The sequence below is a fragment of the Pteropus medius genome, unplaced genomic scaffold, assembly GCF_902729225.1.
Source record: "Pteropus medius unplaced genomic scaffold, Ma_sr-lr_union100, whole genome shotgun sequence".
NCBI lineage: Eukaryota > Metazoa > Chordata > Mammalia > Chiroptera > Pteropodidae > Pteropus > Pteropus medius.
In genome coordinates, this window is record NW_024345601.1 from 2,907,530 (window position 1) to 2,933,308 (window position 25,779).

The 25,779-nt window shown below is 41.2% G+C and overlaps 1 protein-coding gene across 14 annotated transcripts in view; it reads right to left on the reverse strand.

The window, feature by feature from the left end:
• The window catches only part of RIN2 (Ras and Rab interactor 2), a 168,794-nt gene that overhangs the window by 36,355 nt on the left and 106,660 nt on the right, over positions 1–25,779 (reverse strand). For 7 of the 14 annotated variants that reach the window (XM_039874376.1, XM_039874389.1, XM_039874384.1 and 4 more), the window contains 2 exons: positions 3,766–3,958; positions 398–509 (listed from right to left, as the gene is read on the reverse strand). In XM_039874376.1, the coding sequence (XP_039730310.1) occupies positions 398–509; positions 3,766–3,958 (305 nt within the window). Of the gene's footprint in view, positions 1–397; positions 510–3,765; positions 3,959–22,987; positions 23,155–23,388; positions 23,496–25,779 lie in introns of those variants that run through there. The other 7 variants (XM_039874387.1, XM_039874379.1, XM_039874381.1 and 4 more) reach the window with 2 other exon arrangements.

Below are 25,779 nucleotides of genomic sequence, written 5' to 3' on the forward strand. Positions count from 1 at the left end.
CTTCAGTATTAGATCTCATTAAAAGGCAGCCTGCTCTGCAGCTTAGTCATCGGCAAATATGGGCACCAAATCCATGCTCTGTTTAACTGGGAAAGGGGCGAGGAAGCTAACCAACCTCTATCAGGCCTCTGCCATACTCTAAGCAGTAGGCTGCATACTTTGCACATAGGTTGTTTAACTGAACTCATAACTCTCTGAGGTGACTATTACCCCACTATACAGGTAAGAAAACTGAGGTTACTAGGGTTGGTTACCTGCCCAGTCATTAGGTGAAAAAGCAACAACGCCAGGACTCAGACTCATGTATGTCTGTCTCAAAGTGCAGGTTCTTTCCACTTGCCCAGGAGACCTGAAGCCCTCGCATTAACTAGGACCTAAACATCTAGTGATCACTTACTGTATGTGCTTTCCTTTATGGCAAATTCCTTGAGTGGGGCTCCAAATTCACAGGGCAGGCGAAGTGAGAGGACTTTCTTCTGCATTTTGGTAGACTTACGAACCAAGAAGATCTAGGAGGGAAAAGAAATTCAGGAAACATCTAGAAAGTTGGAACCTGGGCATATGATCTCTTGCACACCTAATTTTCATGAATAGAACCCCTTTCATAGCTGAACTACAAGGCTCAAAGCAGGACACTCTACTCCTGGAGAAAGGGGTACTCAGCAGTGAGCACGCCACAGACACCTCTCCTCGATAACTGGCTTCCATGGAACCCTACTTTCCCTTCGAGAGAAACTTCTCCATGAGAATTGCCTTAGTCTGAAGAACCATTTTCAGTTTGGTGATTGTTTTCCTGATGTATGTTCTCTAGCCTGTAACTTACATGAGTATCTTGGTTGATGAAACCTAGATTCTTAACATGAGGCAGCATGGCAAAACCATTAGTGGTGAATTGGGAGTTCAGTAGCTAAAATTTGGCTCATGGATATATTTATGACAGAAATTTGAATTTGTTGTCAACAATGAAAAGGCAGGTGTTTTGTTTTTTGCTTTTTGTTTTTTTTTTAAATTAAAATTGAACTTCTGGCTTCTCTTGGAAAAAGGGATGATGTGGCAAGACCAGGCATGACAACAATCCACTGAAGCCGAAAAATGACTGTTCCATCTGAGAGGTAGGTAGGTGTGCTCTGAATTTTATCTAATAGACACCAAGGCTGGTAGTCCATTTATTCTTGACTCACTTCACTTTTCAACAACTCCCTCCAGGTCCTAATATTGTCTTCAGACACGTGCTTTAAACTAGCCCAACTCCCAGTACAGATATTTCAGGACCCCTTTCTGGCCTCCATCACCATGGAGGCAAGTATGTCATGTACTGCTATGTAGGCTGTGCGCTGCGCAATTCCAGGGGGCACCACCCACCCAGACTACAAATGAAGTGGCACCCCCTGCAGTGTGCGGCGTGGCAGCCTGGTTCCCTTCTGTAGTACATGGTCCTTCTCCAAGGACCCTATCCTGTCCTGTTTCCTTAACTAATGCTTCTCTTTCCTCTGCACTTGGACATTATGCTCTCTGCTCCCATATCATTCTTTATCTTTTCTACCTAATCTTCACTTTGGTCCATATGTCTAGTTGATAGCTCCTAAGAAACATTATTTTGGTGGGGGTGGAGGGTGGGATATGGGAATTGGTTATCTGGTAAAGAGTGAAGCAGGAAGACCTTTGAGTTCTCTCTTTTTTCCCAGTACCCATGGGGAGACAGCCATGGAATGGCTGGAGTGGGGCTTGTAACCAGTTTTGGGAGTTAGTGTCTTTGGGACACTCTAAAACTGAAGCAGATGTTTCCTACATATCATCCTGATGGGTAAAAGCCCAAAGCACCACTGGGAAGCAGCTGCTGGTTGGTGGAAAGAGGTAATATTCCCTTATGCGAGGAAGGATCTCTTTGCACCTTGGGGGTTGGGGAGAGTAAGTCCTGTAGGCCTTATTTCCTGAATGTCTGCAGCCTTAGATCAAGGGTTGTTGAAGTATGGCCTGTGAACTAAATCCATCCTGCAACCTGTTTTTGTAGATAAACATTTACTGAAACACAGCCATGCTCATACATATACGCATTGTCTGTGGCTGCATCTGCACTACAAGGCGGAATTGAGTAGTTGCGACAGAGACTATATGGCCCACAAAGCTGAAAATATTTATACTTTGACCCTTTACAGAAACAGTTTGAAGACTCCTGTCTTAGGTTGTAGATTAACCGAGGATGGCGGCACCCCCAAGGACCCATGCCACCATGGCTGGTCTTTCTCCCTCCCTCTCATATCTGCTTTTTCTTCGCTTCAGTATTCTTGCTTCTTCTGGTACATCTGGCCTCTCCTGATCCACACTGCTCCTGTCCTCACCCAGCCCTCAGCTTGCCCCATCTTGTCTGGCGAGTCCTATCCAGGAATGAAGTAGGTGGCTGAATATCCTGCCTGACTTGTTCCTCACACAGTCTCAAGCAGGAATGGCTGTGCCTGACACCAGGAGGGGAATTGCTGCCTAGCATCAGGGCTACTTCCCTCTTCAGAGTTTTTAGCAGAAATGTAGGAGCAGACAACACAACCTCCAAAGTGTGGGGGCCTCACAGAAGGGGTTCTTGATCGTACAGACCAAAACCAGAGGCAACAACACAGCATGCTGGCCAAGGAATTCTCTGCAAAGATGATCAAATACTGCATCTGTCACCTTGAGCAACTTTTAACAGAGTTCTTAGTCCTGTCTGTTTCTGTCAGATGAGAAACAAAGACACACTTATAAATCAAAAAGTGGTAACAGACAGGCTCCGCTGATAGGAAACTCAAAAGCTTATTTTTGCGCCCAATTGTTACAACATTCCTCAGCCAGCCACAAATACAATTTTCTCCTTGCCTTTCCATCTACTTCTTAGTTTCTATCTCTTGTCGTACTCTTAGTTTCTATCTCTTGTTGTTTCAAGTCTTATTTTATCTGGAACTTACTGTAGTTATCCTTTTTTTGGAAGTAGACATTGTATACAAGCATTGTCCAAAAGAATTTACTGTGATGGATGGAAATGTTCTATATTCTACACCATCCTAAATGGCAGCCTCCAGCCATCTGTAGCTAGTGAGCACTTAAAATGTGGCTAGTGGAACTGAAGAAAGACTTTTTCATTTAATTTTATTTAATTAATGTAAATTTAAATAGCTACATGGGGCAAATGGCTACCATATTGGACAGCAAAGGATATATTAATCAATGAATAACATTTCTTTGAGGAACTTCTATAGAGTTGCAGCGTGATTTTGATTAAGGTGAGACTGGCAGTGGCTGAAGAAACTGAACTGGACTTTGATCCATGTGCAATGCCACTGAGAAAGCCTAAGAAAAATCATCAGCAGCAGCCAGAGCAAACAAGTCTACAGATACAGAACTTTGGAAGGTTGGGTCCTAAGTTGGATGGCTGGGTCTCGCAGGGTTCCCAGACTCAGAATGAAAGTGAACAGCAGGGGCAACCGAAACTCCACAACCAGGCTCATCCTCAATGTCTGGTCTCAAGAGGCAGGCCCAGGCCTCTGCTCATACTGAGATTCTCTGTTATCCTGCTGAGTCTTACAGATGAAGACAGAGAGACCAACTGTGAGAAGCTCTGCTCCTGGGAGCTGCCTCTGGAGTTTCCAGAAATTCCCTGTACTGCAACCCAGGTGCACACCAGGAACCATGCTCCTTTCAAGTTGCAAAGAATTTTCTAGAACTCCAAGTCTTTCTCTTTAAGGATGCAGCAGCCCTGCTTGCCTCAACCTGTTTCCCTGCGGTTCGGAGTCTTACCCCTGGAGGCTGGGACTGAAGGACTTCTGCTGCCTCTTCCTCACTCAGACTCAGCTGCAGCCATATGGAGTGGGTGTGAAGAAGACGGTCCAAAATGCTGAGCCTGTTAGAGAGGCTATCATAGCCAGAGTCCCGGGGACAGGTCTTCACATCCTTTTCCTCAGAATAGCCATCGTCCTTGTGTCTTACCATGCTAAGAGAAAGAGAGTTGGCAGGAGTCAAATGGCTGCATCACAATTTCCCTAACACAGAGACTACCCTACAATCTCATAGGCTAGGCCTGTCACAGCACATACCCCATCATGTCATCACCACCTCATTTGTCTTCCCCTCCAGACTGTTATATTTCACTCTGTATCTCTAATATTAAACAGAATACTCAACCACATTCAAACACAATCTTCTATTTCTAACCCGGTTTTGAAAAGGTTCTAAACAACCTAACTCTTGTTTAGTCTATATTCTGGTATGAAACATTTCTTTCTTTGAGCACAGAATCCTAAGTGTGAAGTTCCATATGAAAACCGTGAAGTCCTAAAGCTCAACAGACATGACCATGGCATGCTCAAAAAGCAAAAGCAAATCATCCCCGCTCACACTCATGCACACTCATTTTGTTCCCAAACTGGATTTCATTCTTTTTCACACATGTAGGCATTTTTATTACTAATATTGTTTATAATGAAAGCTTACAGTATGGTAAAATCACATTGACATTATTCATAATCACCATAACTTTAAATAGCCCAAATTTCTATTAATTAATGAACAGATAAATAAAATGTGGCATATCTATACAATGGAATTTTATTCAGCCATAATATTCAGTCATCTTATCTGTGAATAAAGTACCGATTCATGCTACAATGTGGATAAACCTTGAAAACATGGTGCTAAGTGAAAAACCTCAGACACAAAAGGACAAATATTCTAAGATTTCATGTATATGAAAAATCTAGATTGACAAATACAGAGACAGAAAGATTAGTGGTTGCCTGGGACTGGGGAGGGGTGCAGGATGGATAATGATTGCAAATGAGTATGGGCTTCTTTTTTGAGGTAATGAAAATATTTTGTAATGAAATGTGCTGGTAATTATATAACTTTGGGAATATACCAGAAACCACTAAATTGTACATGTTAAATTTTGAATTGTATGTTATATAAATTAAATCTCAATAAAAAATATCACTATTGTGACCTTCGTCTACGACACTAATTCTGTTATTGAGGATTTAGTCCCCATTTTATTAATGAGGAAACTGAGGTCCAAGAAGTTATTGAACTGTCCAGAGTTGTAAACAGCCATGAGACGGCAGAGCTAGAAATTCAAGTGGTCTGGTGTTCACCCAATCTGCAGGTAACGAGTAAAATCATGAATACAGAATAGCTTGTATCTATGTAGTGTCTACCAGCAGCCAGGCCCTTTGCAAACATTCTCTCATTTACTCCTCTCAACAGCCCTGAAAAAAAGCTACTAGGGCCTCAGTTTAGAAAAAGACCAGGAGGCTCAGACTAATTGAGTAACTTGCTCAAGGACATACCTCTGTTAAGAGAGAGAGGACAGAAATTCCAATCCAAGACTGCTTCAGCCCTGGGGTCTCTTTCCCTCTACCACCTCCAGAACTTTCACTTTCCCTGGCTCTCAATGATCTAGTCATTGGCACTGGTCTTGGAGCAACCAGCTGGAACATTGGACCTGACCACTCATACCCAAAGGGCCAAGTTCAGGTTCGGGTACACATGGTTTTCAAATGTATAAACCCCACAAAACCCAAATGTGTGGCCTGGACAAAGTCTTCAACGTTGAGGAAGATAGGCGATGGTTCTGAACTTAAGGTGGGAATAGGGGAAGGATGTGCAATTTCCACGTGGAGGACCACCCTACTCCTAGGAAGTTGGATTAAATATGGAAGAAGCCAATCTAAGATGATCATTTTTGGGTATGCAGCCTCAATAACAACACCTATGATAGCCTGTAGGAGGGCTAGAGACTCCATAATAATTTCTCCCTGCCATCTTCTTGACTTTCAATATATCTAGGAATCACTTGCTTCCATTCAAGATTTACATTTGGTTTTCTCTGAAATATGTGAACATTTTTCTTTACCTCTGCTACAAGTTCCCAGACGGAAAAGGGCAGTTTCTCATTCTGCAAATGCTATTCCAGGGCCTCTGGGTATTTTGAAGTGAATCTTTACAGCTATAAGAACAAACTTCAAAATTAAGCTGGTGTAAAAATTCCTTTCACATAAGGTAAAAGAAGCGACTTTAGACCAGGGATTCTTAACTCTGGCTGCCCATTAAAAACACCTGGGGAACTTAAAAATATTTTGATAACTAGACTGTACCCAGATCGAATAAGTCAGACACATGGAGTGGGATGCGGGTATCAGAATTTTTTAAAGGTCCCCAGGCAATCCTGATGTGCAGCCAAGTTTACAACCACTGCTTTGGATCAGCCCTTGAACCTACATGAGAATAACTTGGGGTTTGTTAAGCCACAGATTTTGGTTTCAGCCCCTGATATTCTGATCTGGCAGGTCTGGGGTGGGCCTGACTCTGTCTTTCTAGCAAGCTCTGGGTGATGTTGCCAGTCCAAGAAGCACTTTGAGGAGAACTTGCTGGAGACCTAAGAACAAAATGTGCACTTGAACTCAGGTCCAATAAGGTGGGGTTTTTTTGGGGGGTGGGGTGGGGGTGGATGTGCCATCAAAAGAACTCAGAACCAACACCTCCCCCCACCAAATACAAAAAAGATTTCATTCCTTCTGTCTCAGGTAGGCGATATTTTACCAAGACCAAATTCTATAGTCTCTAAGACAGCAATTGTGACACTCAGATATGTAAATATATTGACACATCTTTCTTTCTTAGAAGAGTATATCTTGTGATACCTCAGTCTTTAGCCTCAACACAGAGACGGTGAATAAGATTCATGGGAACTCATAAAGGAGTAACCCTAAATTAGACCTCGTCTTTACAAATGACTAAGCCAACTCCAACGTTTTTATTCAGCCAGCTGTTATAGGTTTATAGCCTATTATTATGGAACAAATTGACTTTTATCAGCCAACTTGAAGGACAGCCTTCAGGAAAAAAATAATGAAAGAAATGTTGAACCTGCAGTAAATGTTGTTGGTGCCCTGCCCAGTCCCCCTTTATCAGATCAGGCCCCTGTGCCCCTGTTGCTCCTTTTTCCTGAACATATCTGGGAAGTTAGGCCTTTCCCTGGGAGCAGATGCACCGCTAATGCCATATTGACATGGGGTGTAGAGGAGTGGTCTTTTTGCCTGAAGGTGCGACAGCTCTGGGTGCTAGTCACACTTCAGACTGGCTGTGGGATTAGACTGAGGTTAGACTTCAGCTGGCCTCATATCTTTGCCTGATTTCCTCCCTGTCCTATCCTATATCTCTCACTCCTTCACAGATTGCTCCTGAGAATCTCTCTCAATAAATGACGGCACAAGAATCTCCATCTCAGGCTCTGCTTTTAGGGAATTCCACCTAAAACAGAAGCTGATGAGATTAATAGAAACTTGTGATTCTTAAGACAGATGTCTGCTTTCAAATATGAAAGAGAACAAACGAGTGGCTTACAGAGATAAGTAAATCACTATGATATAATCCAGGAGACTGTATGATGACATAGTCACAGTAGCACAAGACACCCATTTCCCTCTTTGAGCTTTGTCTTCCTAATTTGAAAGACAAATTCTACATGATGGTACTTCCACCACCATGCAGAATTTATGCAAGCAAGAATGATGAGCGGATGCTAACATCTGTAGGTGAAAAATTATTAGGGAACAGAACATTCACAATCTTAAAAGATCGCACCCATAGATTATTTATCATGAAGAGGAAAAAGGAAAAATCTTGACAAATTTGAACCCGACAGATACCATCTTCACCAAGTGACCAGCATCAACACTTTCAGAGAAGAGACCCCCAATGTCAAGTGCCTCCAATGCGATGCTCTGAGAAGGTGTAACCTAACCTAACCTACACATGTAGCAAGAGATTAACCTTTGTTTAGAGTTTATAACTTTGCCTTAACCTATGACCCCACTTAGATCACTCTCATACGGTTTGTGTAATGCTTATCTTGTAATGTGCTGAAAGTCTCACAGAAACACTAAGACTTAGTCAGATGTTTATCCATACCTATACAACCCCTGACACTGACTGCTAGAACTATTTTTTAGGAACAAGCCAAGGATGTTTTGCAGGACCAGGGGTGAACTGGTTAAAACTGCCTGAGACTGGCTGGAGCAGTCTGAAATAGCCTTAAGGACCCTCCAGTGACCTCCTCATGAACGTTCCTCATTATAATACTAAAATCTGAGATTTTCCACCATTTTTGAACATTCGATGTATGTGCAGCCATGTTTTCTGACTGCACGTGCACTTGAATGAGGAGGTCTACCTCAGTGTTTATGTGTGATTCCTCCTAGTGAAGCTGGATTAGATGCTTTGTCCGGGGACATACTGCTGTGGAACGATCCCCAGTGTGTTCCTGCTCTCTGGCTTGCAATAAAGTTTCTTCTCATAAAATCATCTCGGAGTTGTCTTTTAGCTAGCAACTACTGAGCATTCAGATCTGATTCAGTCCGGTAACAAAGGTTATAATATCATCTGGGTAGTCTTCCTGCTCCAAAATGTGTCTAACCTGGATTTACACGAGAGGAAACAATCAGACAAATCCAAATACAGGGACCTCCTGCAAAACCACTCGCCTGAATTCTTCAAAATATCAATATCATTTAATAATAATAATAATAAAGGCTAAGGGATTATTATATCTAAAAGGAGAATAAAGAGACACAATTACTATACTGAGTGCATGGAATTGATCGCATACGGTATCAGAATAACAAACAGCTATAAAGGACACTGGGAATATTTGAATAAGAGTGTATATCAGATAATATTACATTGATGTTTCATTTCCCAAGTGTGATAATTTTATTACGGTTACGTAGGAAAGCACTCTTGTTCTTAAGAGATGCATACTGAAGAATTTAGGAGCAAATTGTGAAAATGTTGGAAAGTGTCAAATGCTCAGGCTCCTCCAACCCCTTCAAAAAAAAAAAAAAAAAGAGGAAAAAGTATAGAGGTAAAGAAAATGTGGCAAAATTTCAACAACTGGTGAATTTAAGTGAAACAGTACTATTCTTTCAACTTTTCTGTAATGTTTGAAATGTCTGAAATTTTGCAAAATAATAGGTTCAGGAAAAATTGGAAAATATTTACCAGTTCACTGGGCTTTTATGCATAAAAAAATTTCATATATTTTTTTCAACTATTACTACTATTTCCAAGTGTGGAGATCTGCTTTCATGGGGAGATGAAGCTCAAATATGGATTCAGTGAGACTCATACCCACGTGAAAATACTGGGCAAACCACAGAATGCCCCACAAACATAAAGTGCCTCTGGGGTTGGAGAACAAACACTGGAAAACTCATATACTATATCTGATCCCATTTTAAACAACCTGGGCCTCATGGTCTGAAGTATATTACACACTCTGGGGGGCAGGGCTCACCAGCACCAGCTACATCCTGGTCACACCCAATTCAAAGCTCTTCAGAGTGTGGGATGAGAGTGACCTTTCCACTTGACTGTATTCCTTTTTTCCCCAGGACCAGGTGTCCTAGGACCAGGTGTTAGCAGCCTAGGCAGGTGCAAGAATAAGTGATTACAGAAAGTGCACTCTAACGTTGGACAGGCAGAAAGACACTAGATCTATTTTTATTAAATTTCACGTAATCAGATTCATCTCAGAGAAACCAGTAACTTGCAGCAGTTTCCAAATGATGCTCTCTCTTATCCTAATCCAGAACTCCAGAGGATGGCACAATCTATCAATGCAGCTTCTAGTGACCAGTGTACTCAGAAAGGCTCCCTTACACTTCCCAGTATATCATCCCCTCTTCCCAAGCTCTATCCCAAACAACAAAGCAGAGGTGTATATTTTCACTTTATAGTATGATCTTTTTTCAAACAAATGACATAGGCAATTAACAAAGCAATGCGTAAAACTTTGATGTGAGGTGGTTTCTGCGAAAAAATACTGGTGCAGTGAATACAGTCGACAATCTTCTAAATATAAGAATATAATATATAAGTAATATGTATAAAAATAAAAATCTTATTTTGTTGAATAGCAAAAATAAAGTTTAAGGAGACTAGATACAAGGCAAAATGCCAAGTTATTACTATCAACAAGGGTGGTATACTCATCCACTTGGCTAATGCGTCTCAGCACTGGTGCAGTGCCCTGGATGGCTTTGTTCTCAGAGTCAGGACATGGGGGCGAAACGAGTATACACAAAAAACCAAAAAGCCCTCCCCCCTAAACCTTTTCTATGTGTGTTAAAAACACACCTTCATTAAGCTGAACAATTATATATTTTAAGTGGGCAATTTTTATCAACATCTATAAGATGTGTTTGATTATTTTTCAAGGACAAAATCTGTTTCAAGTAAATATTTAAAGTGTACCATGAATTTCCCTTTCTACAGCAGACTGTTAGATAATAATTCAGCCCCAAAAGAGAATGGTTTAGTTAATTAACAACTTCTGAAAACTTCTCATAGAATGAATGGCAAGTCCTCTGCGGAATTAAATTAGGTGGGCAGTGACTCTGATCAAATAATGCTCCTCTAAACCTCATTCTATAGTTCTTGGGCTCCCTTCTGTGTGTGCATGTGTGAGTGTGTGTGCCTTAGTACAAACATGATCTGATCTGCTTTGGAATATGGTACATTTGTGATTTAAAGAATTTAAAGAACAAAATAAAGGAACGAGCAAAACAGAAACAAACTCATAGATACAGAGAACATTCTGATGGTTGCCAGATGGGAGGGGGCTGGGGAATGGGTGAAATAAGGGCAGGGATCAAGAAGTACAAATTGGTAGTTACAAAATAATCATTGTGATGTAAAGTACAGCATAGAGCATACAGTCAGTAATATTGTAATAACTATGTAGGATGGGTACTAGATTTATGAGAATGATCATTTCGTAAGTTTTATAAGTGTCTAAGCACTACCTTGGGCACCTGAAACCAATATAATATTGCACGTCAAAAGCAAAATATGTTTTTTAAAAAGCTGACGACATTTCTCAAAGAGTGTTAGACATACCAAGGCAATACATGGAGGCATGGTTTTTATTTTAATGTCCAGTACTTATATTAATAGTTTACATGTGTTTAGTGTACTTTTCAATTATATTTACCTTTTTCACCATTTTTTAATTTGGTGAAAACATGCGCACAACATAAATTTTACCATCTTAACCATTTTTAAGTGTATAGTTCAGGGGTAGTACGTATAATCATATTGTTGTACAACCATCACTACCATTTACCTCCATTACCTAAAGTTGCAAAACTGAAACTTTATACCTATTAAATAGTCACTCCCCACTCCTTCCTTCCCATATTCCAGGCACCCACAATTCTACTTTCTGTATCTATGAATTTAACTACTCTAAGTACCTCATAAAAGTGGAAACATACAGTATTTGTCCTTTCGTGACTGGTTTACTAAATTTACTTTTTAAAATAAATGTGAAAGGTGAGTCAATTTAAAGAAAAATATTGGCTTAATTAAAAGTAAAGTTGGTACAGGAATAAAAGAAAGATTATGGCACAACAGAAGAAATTTGGGAAAATTTGGATTAGAACATATTTTTTCTGTATTAACGTTTACAAAACTCACTCTTGGATTCAAAGGGTAAGGTCACCCTGAAAAATGCATATATTTTCCATTGCTCAGCCCTTTCCTTGCCTGTGTTCAAGCATTCTTGAGTGTCCATTGCCATAACTGGCTCCTACCCAGCTGTCAAAACCAGGCTCAAGTTCTGTCTCCTCACCTATCATCTACAGCTCTGAGCAATTTTAGGCTCAGGTAATTCCTTTACCCACTGTGACACTTACCCTATTTTACTCTGCATTATACTTCTCTCTCTTACCAGCCTGGTTTCACCTCCAGGCCATACTCAGGCCCAGCCCGGGACAGACATTGATAAAATTCCTGCTCTAGGGCTGATGAGGACTGGGTAGGGTGTTTTGCAGATCACAAGGTTTATTCCTTGTGAGTGAGGAAAGAAAGGGAAGAATCTGTGGGCAATGAGAAACATGGTAAGCACTGGGCTTCTTTCTGAGCCCCTCCTGCATAACCTCTGATTCAGGTCTTTCCTCAACCAGGTCACAACAACAAAATTCGGCTGCTCAGTTCCAGTCTCAGGGGACAAAGAGTTCTTGTCTCTGTGTTTATCAGGAAATGGGTGGTAAAAAACACCACAGTTACCAAGAGACCCCTGACCTTTGGCCATCTTAAGGCCCAGGGCTAGAAAAGGAAGTAGACCAAATTCTTTCAGAACAACAAAACCAAACTTTTAGCAGTGCCTACCTCATTGCTCATGAATTATGGAGAGCCCCTCCAATCTCCCAACCACTGGCAAGGAGTAGCTTTAGGTATAAAAGTCAAGACTGAGTTTTAGTCCAGAATTTTAACTCTATGCCCACCAACACAGGACAATGGTGATAAGCACTCCATTCAAGGTTCCCAAATGCAGAATGCCTTATTCCAACACTGGGAATGAGATTTAGGTTCCAACAAAAAAGCTTGATCTGCACCAGCTGGTTGAGAGCAGAAGGTAGGGGTAAACAGTATTGGCAGGAGAGCTGCTCTTGGTTAAGGAAGGTACACCAAGTGAGGTATGGAAAAACCCAAAGTGGGAACCCCACGCCCACACTAAAGGGGGCTTTAGCAGTCAATTATCAACGAATTCTGATTTACCTGGAGTCAAAACCAACCATTTCCTGCACATGCGAATGCATCAATATCAAGACGCTAACTTTTGTAAGGCATAGCAGAATTTCCATACAGTTAACCCCAATTCTAGTTTCCTCTCAGCCTCATACTCTTCAGTGGTTTGGTAGAAAGGGAATTAAATTTGCAGTCAGACTTGAATCAAAGCCTCATTGATTCTTCCTGTGAGGCCTTGACCTGTCACTACATGTTGTTTAGCCTCAGTTTCCCTGTCTCTAAGGATAGGTTCTCATTTAAAAAAGAGGAAGGAAGGAAGGAAGGAAGGAAGGAAGGAAGGAAGAAGGAAGGAAGGAAGGAAGGAAGGAAGGAAGGGAAGGGGAAGGAAGGAAGGAAAGGGAAGGGAAGGGAAGGAAGGGAAGGAAGAAAGAAAAAAAGAGAATCTGATACTAAAACAAAACCTGAAAAGAACTGATTACATAAGAATCTGGAACACCTTGGGAACCATGAGTAAAGATTCTGTTCAGTAGTTTACAGAATGTCCCTTTTATTGTCCCCTAATTTTTAGAAATTCAAAAAAAGAAAACAAGGCAATGTGTTTCCGTTCTAGGACACAAATACTAGTCTATAAACAACATTCTGAAGTTTGTTTTGTCAGTTTAATGGAAACCTTCTGGACGATGGCTCCTGGCAGGTCTTTATAGCTGAAGCAGTCTCTATCCATCATTAGGGTCCTACCCCAACCTGAACTCTGGTGCTTGTCATCCTCAACTTTCAGATGGAAAAAAGAAAAGATGAAAGGCTACTTCTCTTGATACTTCTGCATTGAAATTTCCACGTGTATTCTGCCTCTCTGAGGCCTACCTTCCTCATTCAGCCGTTGTTGAGCCTTCGACTATGCCCCAACCAACAGGGCCTTTTCACACAATGTTGCCTCAACCAGCTGCCATAGCAAGCAGGTGCAGCCCAGAACATGGCACTGTGGAGGGCTCAGGCTTCCAGCTATAAGATGCCAGTGCAGGGGCCGTCTCAAGAATTAAGGACTAGACAGTAGTTGGAGTCCCATGTCCACTATGGCCTTGCTCCTGGAGCAGAAGATCCTTGTCTGTGTATCAAGGGGAAAGCAAACACACCCTAAATGCCAGGTTTGGTGGAAGATGAACCAAGAGCTTCCTGGAACTGGGGGAAGAGAAGTCATGGATCTGCAATTAATGGTTTCCGGAAAATATGTCAGTAGAAGGACTCTGATGTAGACAGAGGAAAACAGCTAATACTAAAGAGATCCATTCGATACAAATTTCTGGCAAAAGCACAGTTCCAATTTTTGTTAAACACATAGATAACATATAGCCAACAAAAATTTCCCAGAAAACTTTCAACTTCAAAAATACCTAGTAGTTGATGTCCAATGACTTCTTAACACATTTAATCATGAAAACACTTCTTTAGAATTTAAGAAGCCGAATTAAATGCCTACTCTGTGATACTTAAGTTAGGAAAAGAAAGAAGGCCCAAATTTGTTCTGGCTATGTGTAAGGCCCTGGCCAATTTCTCAGTTTATAGCTGATAAATTGCTACGTAAGCTGAGGAAACCTACCCACTACCCAAGATGGGAAAAGTGATGGGCAGAGCCCTGGGGGAGGAGATATTTTTTTAAGAATCCTGGCCTATTTATCTGAGTTGTGAGGGATATTAGAAGTCATCCAATTTATCTCATTTGAGGTCAAAACTCTAGAAATTAATAAAATTGCGCTTGGGACCAAGTCTCTGACTTGTGCAGTTTACCTACAACACACAAGTTATCTTAATTCCTTGGGGCCTCTTTGTCCCCTTAAACTCTGAAAGGAAAATGACTAATGTATTTTGAGTTGTGAACTTTACTCCTGTGTGGCTAAAGGACGCTGCTTTCTGAGGGAAGGGGCCTTGACTTCCTCAAAAAGATTCCTGTAAGAATGTCACAGGAGGATTTTTGTGAAAAACTTTTAGGGCGTTTGGTGATTTTTAAGCTGTATCTGCTGAGGACTAGGAGGAGAGAACAACACAGAAATGGGAACAAAAACATGTGTCCGCCTCTGGGAAGGAAGGAGACACTGCCATTTTCACAAGAGGAGAAAGATTTGATGACTTTTTTTTTTTTGGCTTATGAACTACTTCCTCTTGTGGACTTTTCAGCTAGAGATGAAAAGGGCAGATACGGAGCCAACGCTGGCAGGGGCCTTCATTCATTCCTGTAAAACTGAGAAATGGAAACAAAGAACCTGTTGTCCTGGGTACCCTTGGAGCTGAAAACAGGAGGAGAAGGAGCCAGGCGGCTCTAAGTCTTGGCCTGCTGACCTTTGAGCCTGAGCAGTGGCATGCAGCAGGCTTCACAGAAAGGCAAGCATTTCGTAAATTTGCAGTTCTTGGTCTTTAAGTGCTCTGGGTTACAGTGGTGTTATTTCACAGCTGGACTAAATCACTACATTCTAACTAAGCAGGTATTTCGTGGCAGAATCAACTACCAACATAGCAGTGAGGCAAGGTCTGTAAATAGTAAAATATATCTAACTCTAGAAGATGCCACTGTGAAAGCTGTGTGTGCCCAAGGAGACAGCCACTCAATTGGAAGGCACTACCCCCTCAACAAAACTGTAATCAATTTCTAGGACACAATGTGTATTTCTAGGATGATCAAAAACACTCTCGTAAATCAATAAAATCATGCATGATCCACCATTTAAACGCATAGAAAAACAATGGAAGGATACACAGCAAGGCAAAGAAATAAGATAGCTATCGAGCAAACAATCAAAAGTGGTTCTATCTCAGGGAGTGAGTTCATGGCAATATTTACTTTTTTATTTTGTTGTTTTGTGCTTTTCCCTCAATGTACATGCTCTACTTTGGTAATCAAAAGAAGAAAAGAAAGAAAAAAAAAATCTTATATGTTCTTTTTAAAAACTTTTTCCAATATAACAGATATCGCCAATCATGACAGACCAAACAGCTATTTGGAGCATTTTGTTCTTTAAGGTTAATGACCAGTTTCATCTTTCTTAAAACCACCTCCTACCTGCAATTACCCACTTCCTCCTTGAGGTCCCCAGGACATCTGGTATATTCCTCTATTATGTCCTCATTCCATTATATAATATTAGTTTACAATTTTTTCTTCCTTGGGTTGTGTAAATTTACAGGTTCCACTGTCCATGTATTTTGGCAAATAGCACCCACTCAATAAATATTTTCTTTAAGTGAAACTTAATTGTTTCTACATTGGCGACAGAATGAGCAAAGAGTTAGTTAATCTCATAGAATTCCTTGAAACCATATTCCAGACACTTGCAGTGCCTTAAAATCAGGAAACACCTTAAAGGATTACAGGAGAAATTGATCAAGGTAGTCATAGTAGAATATCCCCAATGGGCATGATAGGAATATGTCTTATTGCAAAACTATTTCCACTACTTGGCCTCCTCTTATTATGAACAAAACTATGACACCACCACCCCCGCCTCCACTGCCACCAAAGCACCCCACAAGGACTGCCTCCACTGAAGGAAAGAACAGCTGTGTCTATGGTATTACTTGGGTGTTTCAGATAAATGGATTTTCAATTGTCTTTCGGAACACAACCTTGACCCAAGTCAAAGAGCTTTTCTAGCCTGTTTCCCATCAGACATTCTTTGAGAAAGCATGTGAACAGGCGGGCACTGACAACTATCCAAGAATCAGTGGAAACATGCATTTAAAATTCTTAGAAATAGATCATATGTAAGAAGAAATTATAAACTTTGATAACACCAAAGACCTTGTTCATGGGGTCTAAGATACTGCATGGTGTGCCTAATGTTTTGTAGCAAATGACTGTGAGGAATCCACGTTCTGCTGACAGACCGGCACTCACAGAAAAAGAGGAATATCAACCTTTCTGACGGGTGTGACTGTTCTAGGACAGTGGTCTGCTCCTAGATGCTGTGGGATCTTAGGATGTGCTCCAAGCCCTGAACCTGTGGTATACGCAGGTTTCCAGCGCTGCCTAACAGTGCATGTGATACAGATACTGTGTAAGAAGACAACATGCAAAATGATTTTTGCATCGACTCGAACTTGCTTCCTAATAATCTCTTGAATACACTCTCCAAAATTTTCAGAAGAGTAAAAAGGGGTATAAATCAATGAGGAATAATCATTTTGTATCTGACATTTCAAGAGGAATTGATGGAAAGGAATAATATGAAGTGATATTAAATTCTATGTTTGAAGTCACTAAAGTTGAGAACATATATTTTTTAAATATGCGAAACTGTATTGGATGCCAATGAATTCTGAGTTTAAAAGAATTTAAATTCCAAAAATGGCTGTATCAAATTTAGGTGTATACATTTCCTAGTTATGATGCAGCTAATGGCCTTGGCGAAATCAATTCACAAGATGTTGAGTATTTCTGTGTGTAAGTACTGAACAAAGTAAAGCAAAAGTATCTAAGAAATGGGGAGAAATTCATTGGCAGCTTTTTTCTGCTGCAAGTTTACGATCTAAGATTCATAAGCAGAAATATAAATAATAAAAGGTACATATGTATTTATACTCTCCTCATAAGTTCTATATTATTTTCTCTTTTCATGCCCTCCCCCCAAATAATCCTCTCCATAAATTTATGGTTTCTATTAATATCACCCAGTGAACTGGCTGTGGGCTCAGAATTCCCATGACGTTAGCCTTGAACTTATTTAGACGTGTGAAAATTGCAAAATGATGTTGTTAAAACTGAAGAGTCCCCATTCCTGAGTCCCATAGCACTGAGATAAGTACTTGAGTCACAACATAGAGGTCTTTATGCATCATGGTTTCAGAAACTCTAAATCCACACACTCATCTCAATGGCTAAAATGAAAAAGTAGCCAATACCAAGTGTAAATGAGAACAGAGCATTCAAGACTCTCACACAGTTGGTCGAAGTGCAACTGAAATAATGACTCTGGAAAACTCTTGGGCACTATTTACTAGTACTTACTATATAACCATCCTACAACCCAACAATTCCACTACTATATTCCTAGTTGAAGCATGTCAGTGCTCACCAAAAGACATGCACAAGAATGTTCACAGCAGCATTATTCAAAATAGCACCAAACTGGAAACAACTCAAATATCCATCAACAGTAGAATGGATAAATCGTGTTGTATTCACACAATAAAATAGTTTATAAAATGTTGACTGAAAGAAGTGAGAGTTAAAAGAACATATGCTGCATGAGTCCAGTTATATAAAATTCAAAAACAGGAAAAACTAATCTCTAGTAATAGAAGTCAGGAAAGTGACTACCCTTGGGGTGCACAGTGATTAGAAGAGAGCACTTGGGGGTGCTGAAAATGTTCTGTTTCTTGATCTGGGTGATGCTATGTGATATGTTTACTTTGTGAAAATTCATCTAGTTGGGTGCGTTTTCTTAATCATGTTTTACTTCAGTAGATGCTTTTTAAAAAGCAGCCCTAAGCAAGAATGGGTTTCATTCAGAAGGCCAGAGAGCAGTTAATAAAATCACAGTATGCTACTAGAGACTTACTAGAGTGGAATGTAGGCATCTCTTCCCCAGATTGTAAGCCACCATTCTTCTCTTCTAATCCTGTGTTCTAACCTCTAAGCAAATGAAGAAGTGAAGGGTCTTACCAAGGGCTGGCAGCCTGAACTTTTTGTGGTTTTGTATCGATGCTGGGCATAGCTGCTGGGACGCTGAAAACTTCCCAGGCAACAGACCCTTCCAGAAGAGGACAATGGTGGTGACCAATGGCTACACTGTTGCATTAGGCAGAGCTGGCCAAGGAATTTTTTAATTCTGTGCATCTGATTTGGGGAGGGAGGGAGTGTCAGGACGCTGGATGTCCCCAGTGAGTCACTAGGCTGGAATGTACCAGTGAGGTAAAAACAGGATTGTGGGAGGTAAAATAGAATACGAAGGTAAACAAAGGCAACACAGCCTTCGATGACCTAGTCTAGTCATGATCCTCAGGGAGCTTGCAAACCTAGCCTGAGCCTCTTTTCATGAAGTTGTTTTGTTTGATCCCTCTACTGTACCTGAGGACAAAGGAATCTTTGAAGATTTGTCTCAGCCTACAGGTGATGATGGGTCAACATGGTGATGAAGGTGGAGCACTAGCTTACCTCAGGCATGGGGTGCCTGCCAAAACAGACATACCCTTCCCCCAACCATAAATAGATTGTGAGGTCATGGGGGAGGGAGAGGAAAGTAAAAAGCCTTTATTTTCTCATACTTTAGTGTTTGTGGGTTGGGGGGAGTGAGGAGGAATTGAAAATAAGAAACAGCAGTTAGAGAAAGCACAAGAAATTCATCTTTCTCCTAGCTTCCTTTTGGTAAAAACACTAGCAGAGGGAATGGGGTAGATTTAATCAGCTGATACTCTGTTGGCAAACATTTACAACAGCCCATAACTCAGAATTGATAGAGGAAGCATGGCTGGAATGTAGGGAAAAGGGGTTCTGGTCCCTCTTCCTTTCTAGGAAGGAAGCTTATGGCCTATCACACATTTTCAACTTCTTATTTCTTTGCGTGCTGGCTGGGGTCCCTTAATTGCTTTATAAGGGTGATGTCTTGTTTCTGCAAGAGGCTTCTGATGCTCAGATACTTTTAGAATCTCCATAGGGCTGACAGCTTCATTTGCCCATTCAACAAATATTCATTGAATGGATGCTACACGTCAGACACTATTTTAAGCACTGAAAAAACAGCATTGAACACAGACCAAACCCTTGTTCTCATAGAGCTTACCTTCTAGTGCTGGGAGGCAAAAAATGCACAGTTAAGCAAGATAATACATATGTTAGATCTGTACAAGGTCTATAAAGAAAAATAAAGCCAGCTAAGGTGACAGAAGGAAGGAAGGGTTCAAGGGTGAATGTTTCCTAGAAGAAGGGCATTCCAGGCAGAGAGAACAGTGAATACAAAGGCTGGGAGTAGGAGCCTGATTGGCAAGAAGCTGGTAGGGCTGGAGCAGAGTGATGAAGGGGAAGAAATTGTAAGAGAAGAGACAGAGGTGATATGAGGAGTCAGATCCTGTAGGGTCTCAAAAGCCATGGTGGTGATTTTGGTTTTAAATGAAAAACTACTAAAGGGCTTTGAACAGGAGTGACGTGAGTTGGATTTAAATTAACTAAAGTCAGATCATTCTCTATACTACTAGATAACAGCCCAGAGAGAGTGGAAAAGATGAACGCAGAGGCACCAGGCAGGGGTCTACTGTAGTGATGCTGGTGAGAAGTAGTCCGATCTTGGATCTAATTTAAAGGATTTAGAGATGGATGAGAGGACATTTATGGGAGAAGGAGAGGTATCAGGGATGACCGTGAGGCCTAAACACCTGAAGGCATGGTTACTGGGATAGGGAAGACCAGGGAAGCGCAGGTTTCCTCATGAAGGGAAATCACAGGTTCAGTCTTGGTTTTTTAAGTTTGAGATACCAAAGGTCAGGCTGAGTGGGCAGCTGCATGCAAACACCTGAATTCAGAGAGAGGGCCTGCCTAGAAACGTAAGTTGAGAATCACCAATACACAGATGGTATCAAAGCCACAAGACTGGATGGGATTACCTAGGAAATTATTCTAAAGAATTCTTTCCGTAAACAATATATTCACCATGTGCCAGCATTGTGTAAAGTCCTTTACTGCTATGCACTCATTTAATCTTCCTAACAACTCTGAGGCACAGCTCTATTATTGATGTGGACAGTGAGGCATAGAGATTTTTAAGTATCTTGCTCAAGGTTATTGGGAGAGAAAAGAGGGGAGGTGCGAAGAGAAGAGGCTCAAGGCCTGAGCTCTGGGTGCTCCAGGGTTAGGTGGTCAGGGAGATGAGGAGGAACCAGCCAGGAGCCTAGAAGCAACAGCAGGTGAGCTGAGAGGAAACCAGGGATCATGGCGTCCCCGAAGCCAAGCTAGGCAAGTGTCCCAGGAAGGGAGTGTGGATCACCTGCGTCAGATCATGCTAATAGGTCAGGTGAGCTGGGAAGTATGCATTGACTACTGGATGGAAAAAAGTGACATTTGCACTTTCACTAACCTGGTTTTGAAATTCATCTCCTCCCATTTTGAATGCAGACAACAAACCTCAGTAGTTTCCTCAGCAGCTGAAACTTTGTGAACAACAAAACTCTAGATGTTTTCACTGTCGATACAGAAGATTATTTATGCTCTTCTCTGTTTCCAGGTGACAGCAGTTCCTAGACCCACTGCCAGACCTCATTACTTGATGTATTAATAAAGAAGTACCTATGCTATGAAACCACATATCTTTAAATTCTGATCATTGTATTTCACTAGAATTGTTTCCCCCATGTCCTCCTACATATTTTACTTCATGCATTTTAAAATATTATTCTTAGAAGGGGACCTTGACACAAGAAAAGGTTACAGATCTCAAGCTGATCTCAATCTTAACCACAAAGGAGCAACCAAAAGTCAACACAGGTGGAAGAATAGTGATTCCTAACCTAGAGCTCTAGCGTGCCTCAATCCAGCATTCAACAAATGACGAAACCACAAACACTTCCTGGTTACTATGGTTAGGTTCACAACTCACACCAAGAATGAGGCGAAAAAGGAAGGTGACTGCAAGCCATCTGTGCAGCCACCAGAATGTGCTCAACCAAGGTCCCGAAGGGCCAACTGCTTCTTTCCAGTGGTTTCTCTTGAGGAGGCTCTGCTCCTCTAATGCCTTCTGTCCTCTTCTCTCCTCTCCCCTCAGGGCTGCTCTGTGTCAGGCTCACCTGCTGTTTCCCCATAGCCACAGCTCTGCTCTGTCTTCATCATGGAAACAAAGCAAAATGCTCCTTATCCTACCTCTCCATATTTGGCCCTCCTGACATCATTGGGAAAAATGGAGGAATTAAAAGCAAAGTCACCACTCGACACTCCTAAAAATCAGTGAGAGACCCCAGAGCAGAAGCCGCAGCCTCATTAGTTAGACCTTTAACCACATAATCTGGGTCCCACATCAGCAGAATGAGGGTCATACCAAAGCTTTACCTCACAGGGTAATTAGGAGATTCAATCAGTTGGTAGCTGTAATGCACCAAGAATAGCGACTGACATGTGGTAAATATCGTATACATTGTTAAATAAAGACAATATTGCCTTTTCTCTTTTCATTAAAAAAATGACAAGAAAAATGCCTTTGAAGTTTCATAAATTTGGTGTTAACCAACACAGCATTCAAGAATAATTTATACTAATCTAAAAAAATAAAGTTATTGTGGAATGGTATAATCATTCCTAAATTTGAAAAGACTAAAAGTGATGTTAAAGATTAAATGATGGCCCAGCTCTCCTACTCCAATACCCACTGCATTCAGAGATCAAGACCTCGATGGCCTCTACCAGGTTCTCACTTCTTCTAGCAAACCTAATTTCCCCTGTGGCTCATATGCAGGGAGGGGCCGTGTCTGTCTTCTGTGGAATTTGGGGTCCATATTGCAGTATTGTATTTCCTGGATGTGGGTGAAATCCGTGCTACTAAAGCTCTTTACTGTTTTGTCATCGACCTGGACTCTCAATTTATTTTTACCTCAGTAAAGCAAAGGATAAAGAGAAATCCCCTAGTTAAAGTTCCATAAGGTTTGGAACAACTCTGAATGTGAGGTAGAAAGTCTCTAATCAAAAATCATTGTGCGTATGTCTAGTTTATGGAGAAAAAATTAACCAATCTAAATCATTCATATTGAGGTCAAAAGAAATCACAGAATGTCTACTGCTGCTGCAAGTAGCTTGGGGACCATCTGGTCTACCCCTGTCATTTTTGTAGAGAAGGAAATGAAGACACAAAATTTCTATAGCTAAGGGAGAATATATTTCCTCCAGAGACATAGGAGTTACAGCTGCAAAGTGCCTCTTTCGGATTGCCTGCTCTCCCCACAGTCTATGGCAGGAAACAAGTCTGGCTGGTTTGAAATTTGCCTAGACAACCAGAACCAGCTGGTTCTCCTGCTTTTGCAGGACTCTTCCTGCCTGTCTCATGACTTGCAAGCAAAACTAACACCGAGAATCTCACTGCACAGACAGCCTCAAGCTGCATAGGCAGCCTCAACCCCATTTCCCGGGAAAAGGGGTAAAACGATAATAATATGGCCTCCCAGGCACCAAGTGTCCATGATGGTTAGCAGTCAGTATATTCTGTTGTCTTTGTTAGTAATGAGTTATGACATCTAGGAATCTCCTCCAACCTGCCACCCCCACCATGACCTCTGCACCCCCACTGTCCAGATAAAGACCAGTCCCTTACTTCTTATTCTGATCCCATGCAATAAGCGCACAACATATTTTGCTTAACCGGCAGAGTATATTGTCTCCCCTTTCTTAATCATTTACAATCACATCCAATTTATAATACTCTGGGTTGCATTTCAGGCTAAAGGCTGTGGTAAGTGCTGGAGGTTTTCTGACCTGAGAACGCAAAATGAGTCCATCCTCTTAGTGCTCCCCTTTAAACCTTCTGCAGACTGACACGGGCTACACTGAGTTCTATTTTGCACACGGAGGATCCGCTGCGTTATTGTTTCCATCATTGTGAGTAGGTAGATATGGCAGAGAGAACTTTAGGTTTCCGGGTTCTGGTGCCAGGAGGAATTGAGAGGATGTAAAGTTCAAGTGCCTTCAAAGTGATTAAAAAAACAAGCAGACAACTGATTCCTAGGCCTCTCCCACCTCCTACAGAGAGCTTCATCTGGAACAGCCACCACACTCCTAGTTCCCCAACTTGAGGAGCCACCGAAATAGTAGTCCTTGCAGCTAACAGGGTTCACTTAGCTCCCATCTCACTCTTGGCGCCTAATTGCCTCTGTCACCTGTGGGCTTCAGTGGGTTCCAGGCCATTTTCCAGGCTGACATCTGTCTGCACCATCTCCCGTTTCAGTTCTCCGATCTCCGAGGCGATTGTGTCAATGAGCTATTCAAAGATAAAAATAGTGTGACGTCAGGAAGTGAAGGAGGCGTGCCCAGAGCCTGGGGAGCTCCAGCCACTTCAATAGGAGCACAGAGATGACCACTTTTTTTTTTTTTTTTAAATCCTAGCTCTGTGAACTTCCTTTACCCAGAGGAAAAAATAAAGAGGGAGGGAGCAACTTCTTCTTAGAAAGAGGAAGAAGTTAGGTTTCAGTGTTGCCCTAAGAAAAATATGACATCCAGTTTGGTTTCCCAACTTGAATACAAAAAAGAATAAAATTTTGGTAAAAGCAGGCCTCAACGTTTATATCGTCAAAGTGAAAACTCAAAAGGAATTCCCTAGATTAAAATTTATACGCTCATTATTCTGGTTACAGAGATAAACATATTTTAAAGACAAAGACACCTGGAAAACCAATTTCTAATTACATTAACTTTCTCATTTTATTCTTTGCTTTTTATGAGAAAAAAAATTGTTAGGGAAAAAGGGAGAGATGGCTGCGTGTCACTGGGAGTGTGTGAGTGGGTGGGTGGGTGATCTATGAAGGGAATAAAGGGAGAAATGTGGCCTTGTCTGGCAAAAGGCTGGTGTCTTGTAACTTCTACCCACATGCTGAGAGGGGGCTACATCTGACCTTGAAGTTTGGTTAAAATTTTTGAGCCCACCTATCCACTCATTCAACAAAATCTTTCCTGATGCTAATAACTAGGCACTGTATGTGTAGAGCAGCTATTCTCAAAGTGTGCCACTGCTCGTTAATATTATTTATATCAACATGTAACAGATTATTGTTTTAAATAAACAAACATATTAACGTTTCATTTATTTTCTAATACTGCAAGTATCTATAGATATAATTCTCACAAACATAAGCTCTTTGGTGTCCTCCATTTTAACATTGTAAAGGGGTGCTGGCACTAAAAAGTTTGAGAATCTCTGTTCTACTTAAAGACAAATGTTCTATTGCCTCAAACAGCCTTTATTCCACCCAGACTCTGGGAGAAACTTTATTTGACTGTCTGGGCTGTTCTAAATGGTTGATTCCATCTATTTATTCATTAATTCAACAGAACTTTATGGCTACCTACTTCATGCCAGGCACTATGAGTATAGAATAAGGTTGACAGATCCTGGTGATAATATTTTGGTGAGGTGCAAACTACAGCACTGAGCACTGAGAAGTTCCAGAATGAAAAGGGACTAGTGTGGCAGTGTAGGAAGAAACTGTAGATAGGGTGGGACTGTCAGGACAGGTCTTTGAGGAAATGGTGGAGCCCTGAAAGACAAGGAAACCATGAAAAGATCGAGGGAAGAGCTCTCCACACAAAGTCCCAGAGGCTGCAGAGGCATATGGAAGGAGAGTCAGGCAGGGACCACACCTCACTGGACTTGTAGATCACAGTATCCTTGAATTTAAGTTTTCTACACTAAGAACCACTGGAGGGCTTTAAGTAGGGGAATGACATTTTATTTTTTTTATGTTCTAGAAAGATCACTTTGGCTGCTGGCTAGAGATGATTAGTAAGGGCAAGAGGACAGGCAACAAGACCAGTTAGAAGGCAAATGCAGTGGTCTAGGCAAGAGATGATGGTGGCTTGTACCAAGGTCAAGGTAGCAGCAGTGAATTAGAAAGAAAGGGGGGAAATCCAGGAACAATTTGACAGAAATTGATAGAAGTTAATAGATTAAATGTAGGGTGGTGGGAAGAGAAGAATCAAGGACAATGCCTAAGTTTTGGGCTTCAGTAATTAGATAAATTGGAGAAAGATTAGGCTTGAGAAGGAAATCTAGTTGGTCATTGGGCAGGTTAAGTTTTAACTAAATTGCTTATTGGCCATCAATTAAATTTGTTAAGTGGCTTATGACATTCAAGATGGAGCTATTTTTACATTTAGAAATCACTGGCTTATGTGTTAGTATTCCAAAGTCCTGTGTCAGGGAGAGATTACCAAACAAAAGAGTTTGGTAACAAAAGAGTGTAAATAAAGCAGGAATTCCTGCAGATAGTTCTGTGCACTCCCAATACTTAAGACTTCAGAAGAACAGAGGCCTGCCATGTCCTCCATGCTTGATCCATCTTCTTTATGTGTGACTGGGTGCGGGCTGTGGGTGGATTTTCTAGAATCACTGGAGCCTTGGGAGAGAAAATGATCAGGCGATCTCATTTTACACACATCCCAGTGGAAAAAATTTTAAAAGTCTACAATGCCAAATAAAATTTGAGGATATGGTTAAACAGAAACTTCCATATGTTGCTGAAGGAGTATTGTTCACAGAGCCACTCTGGAGAGCA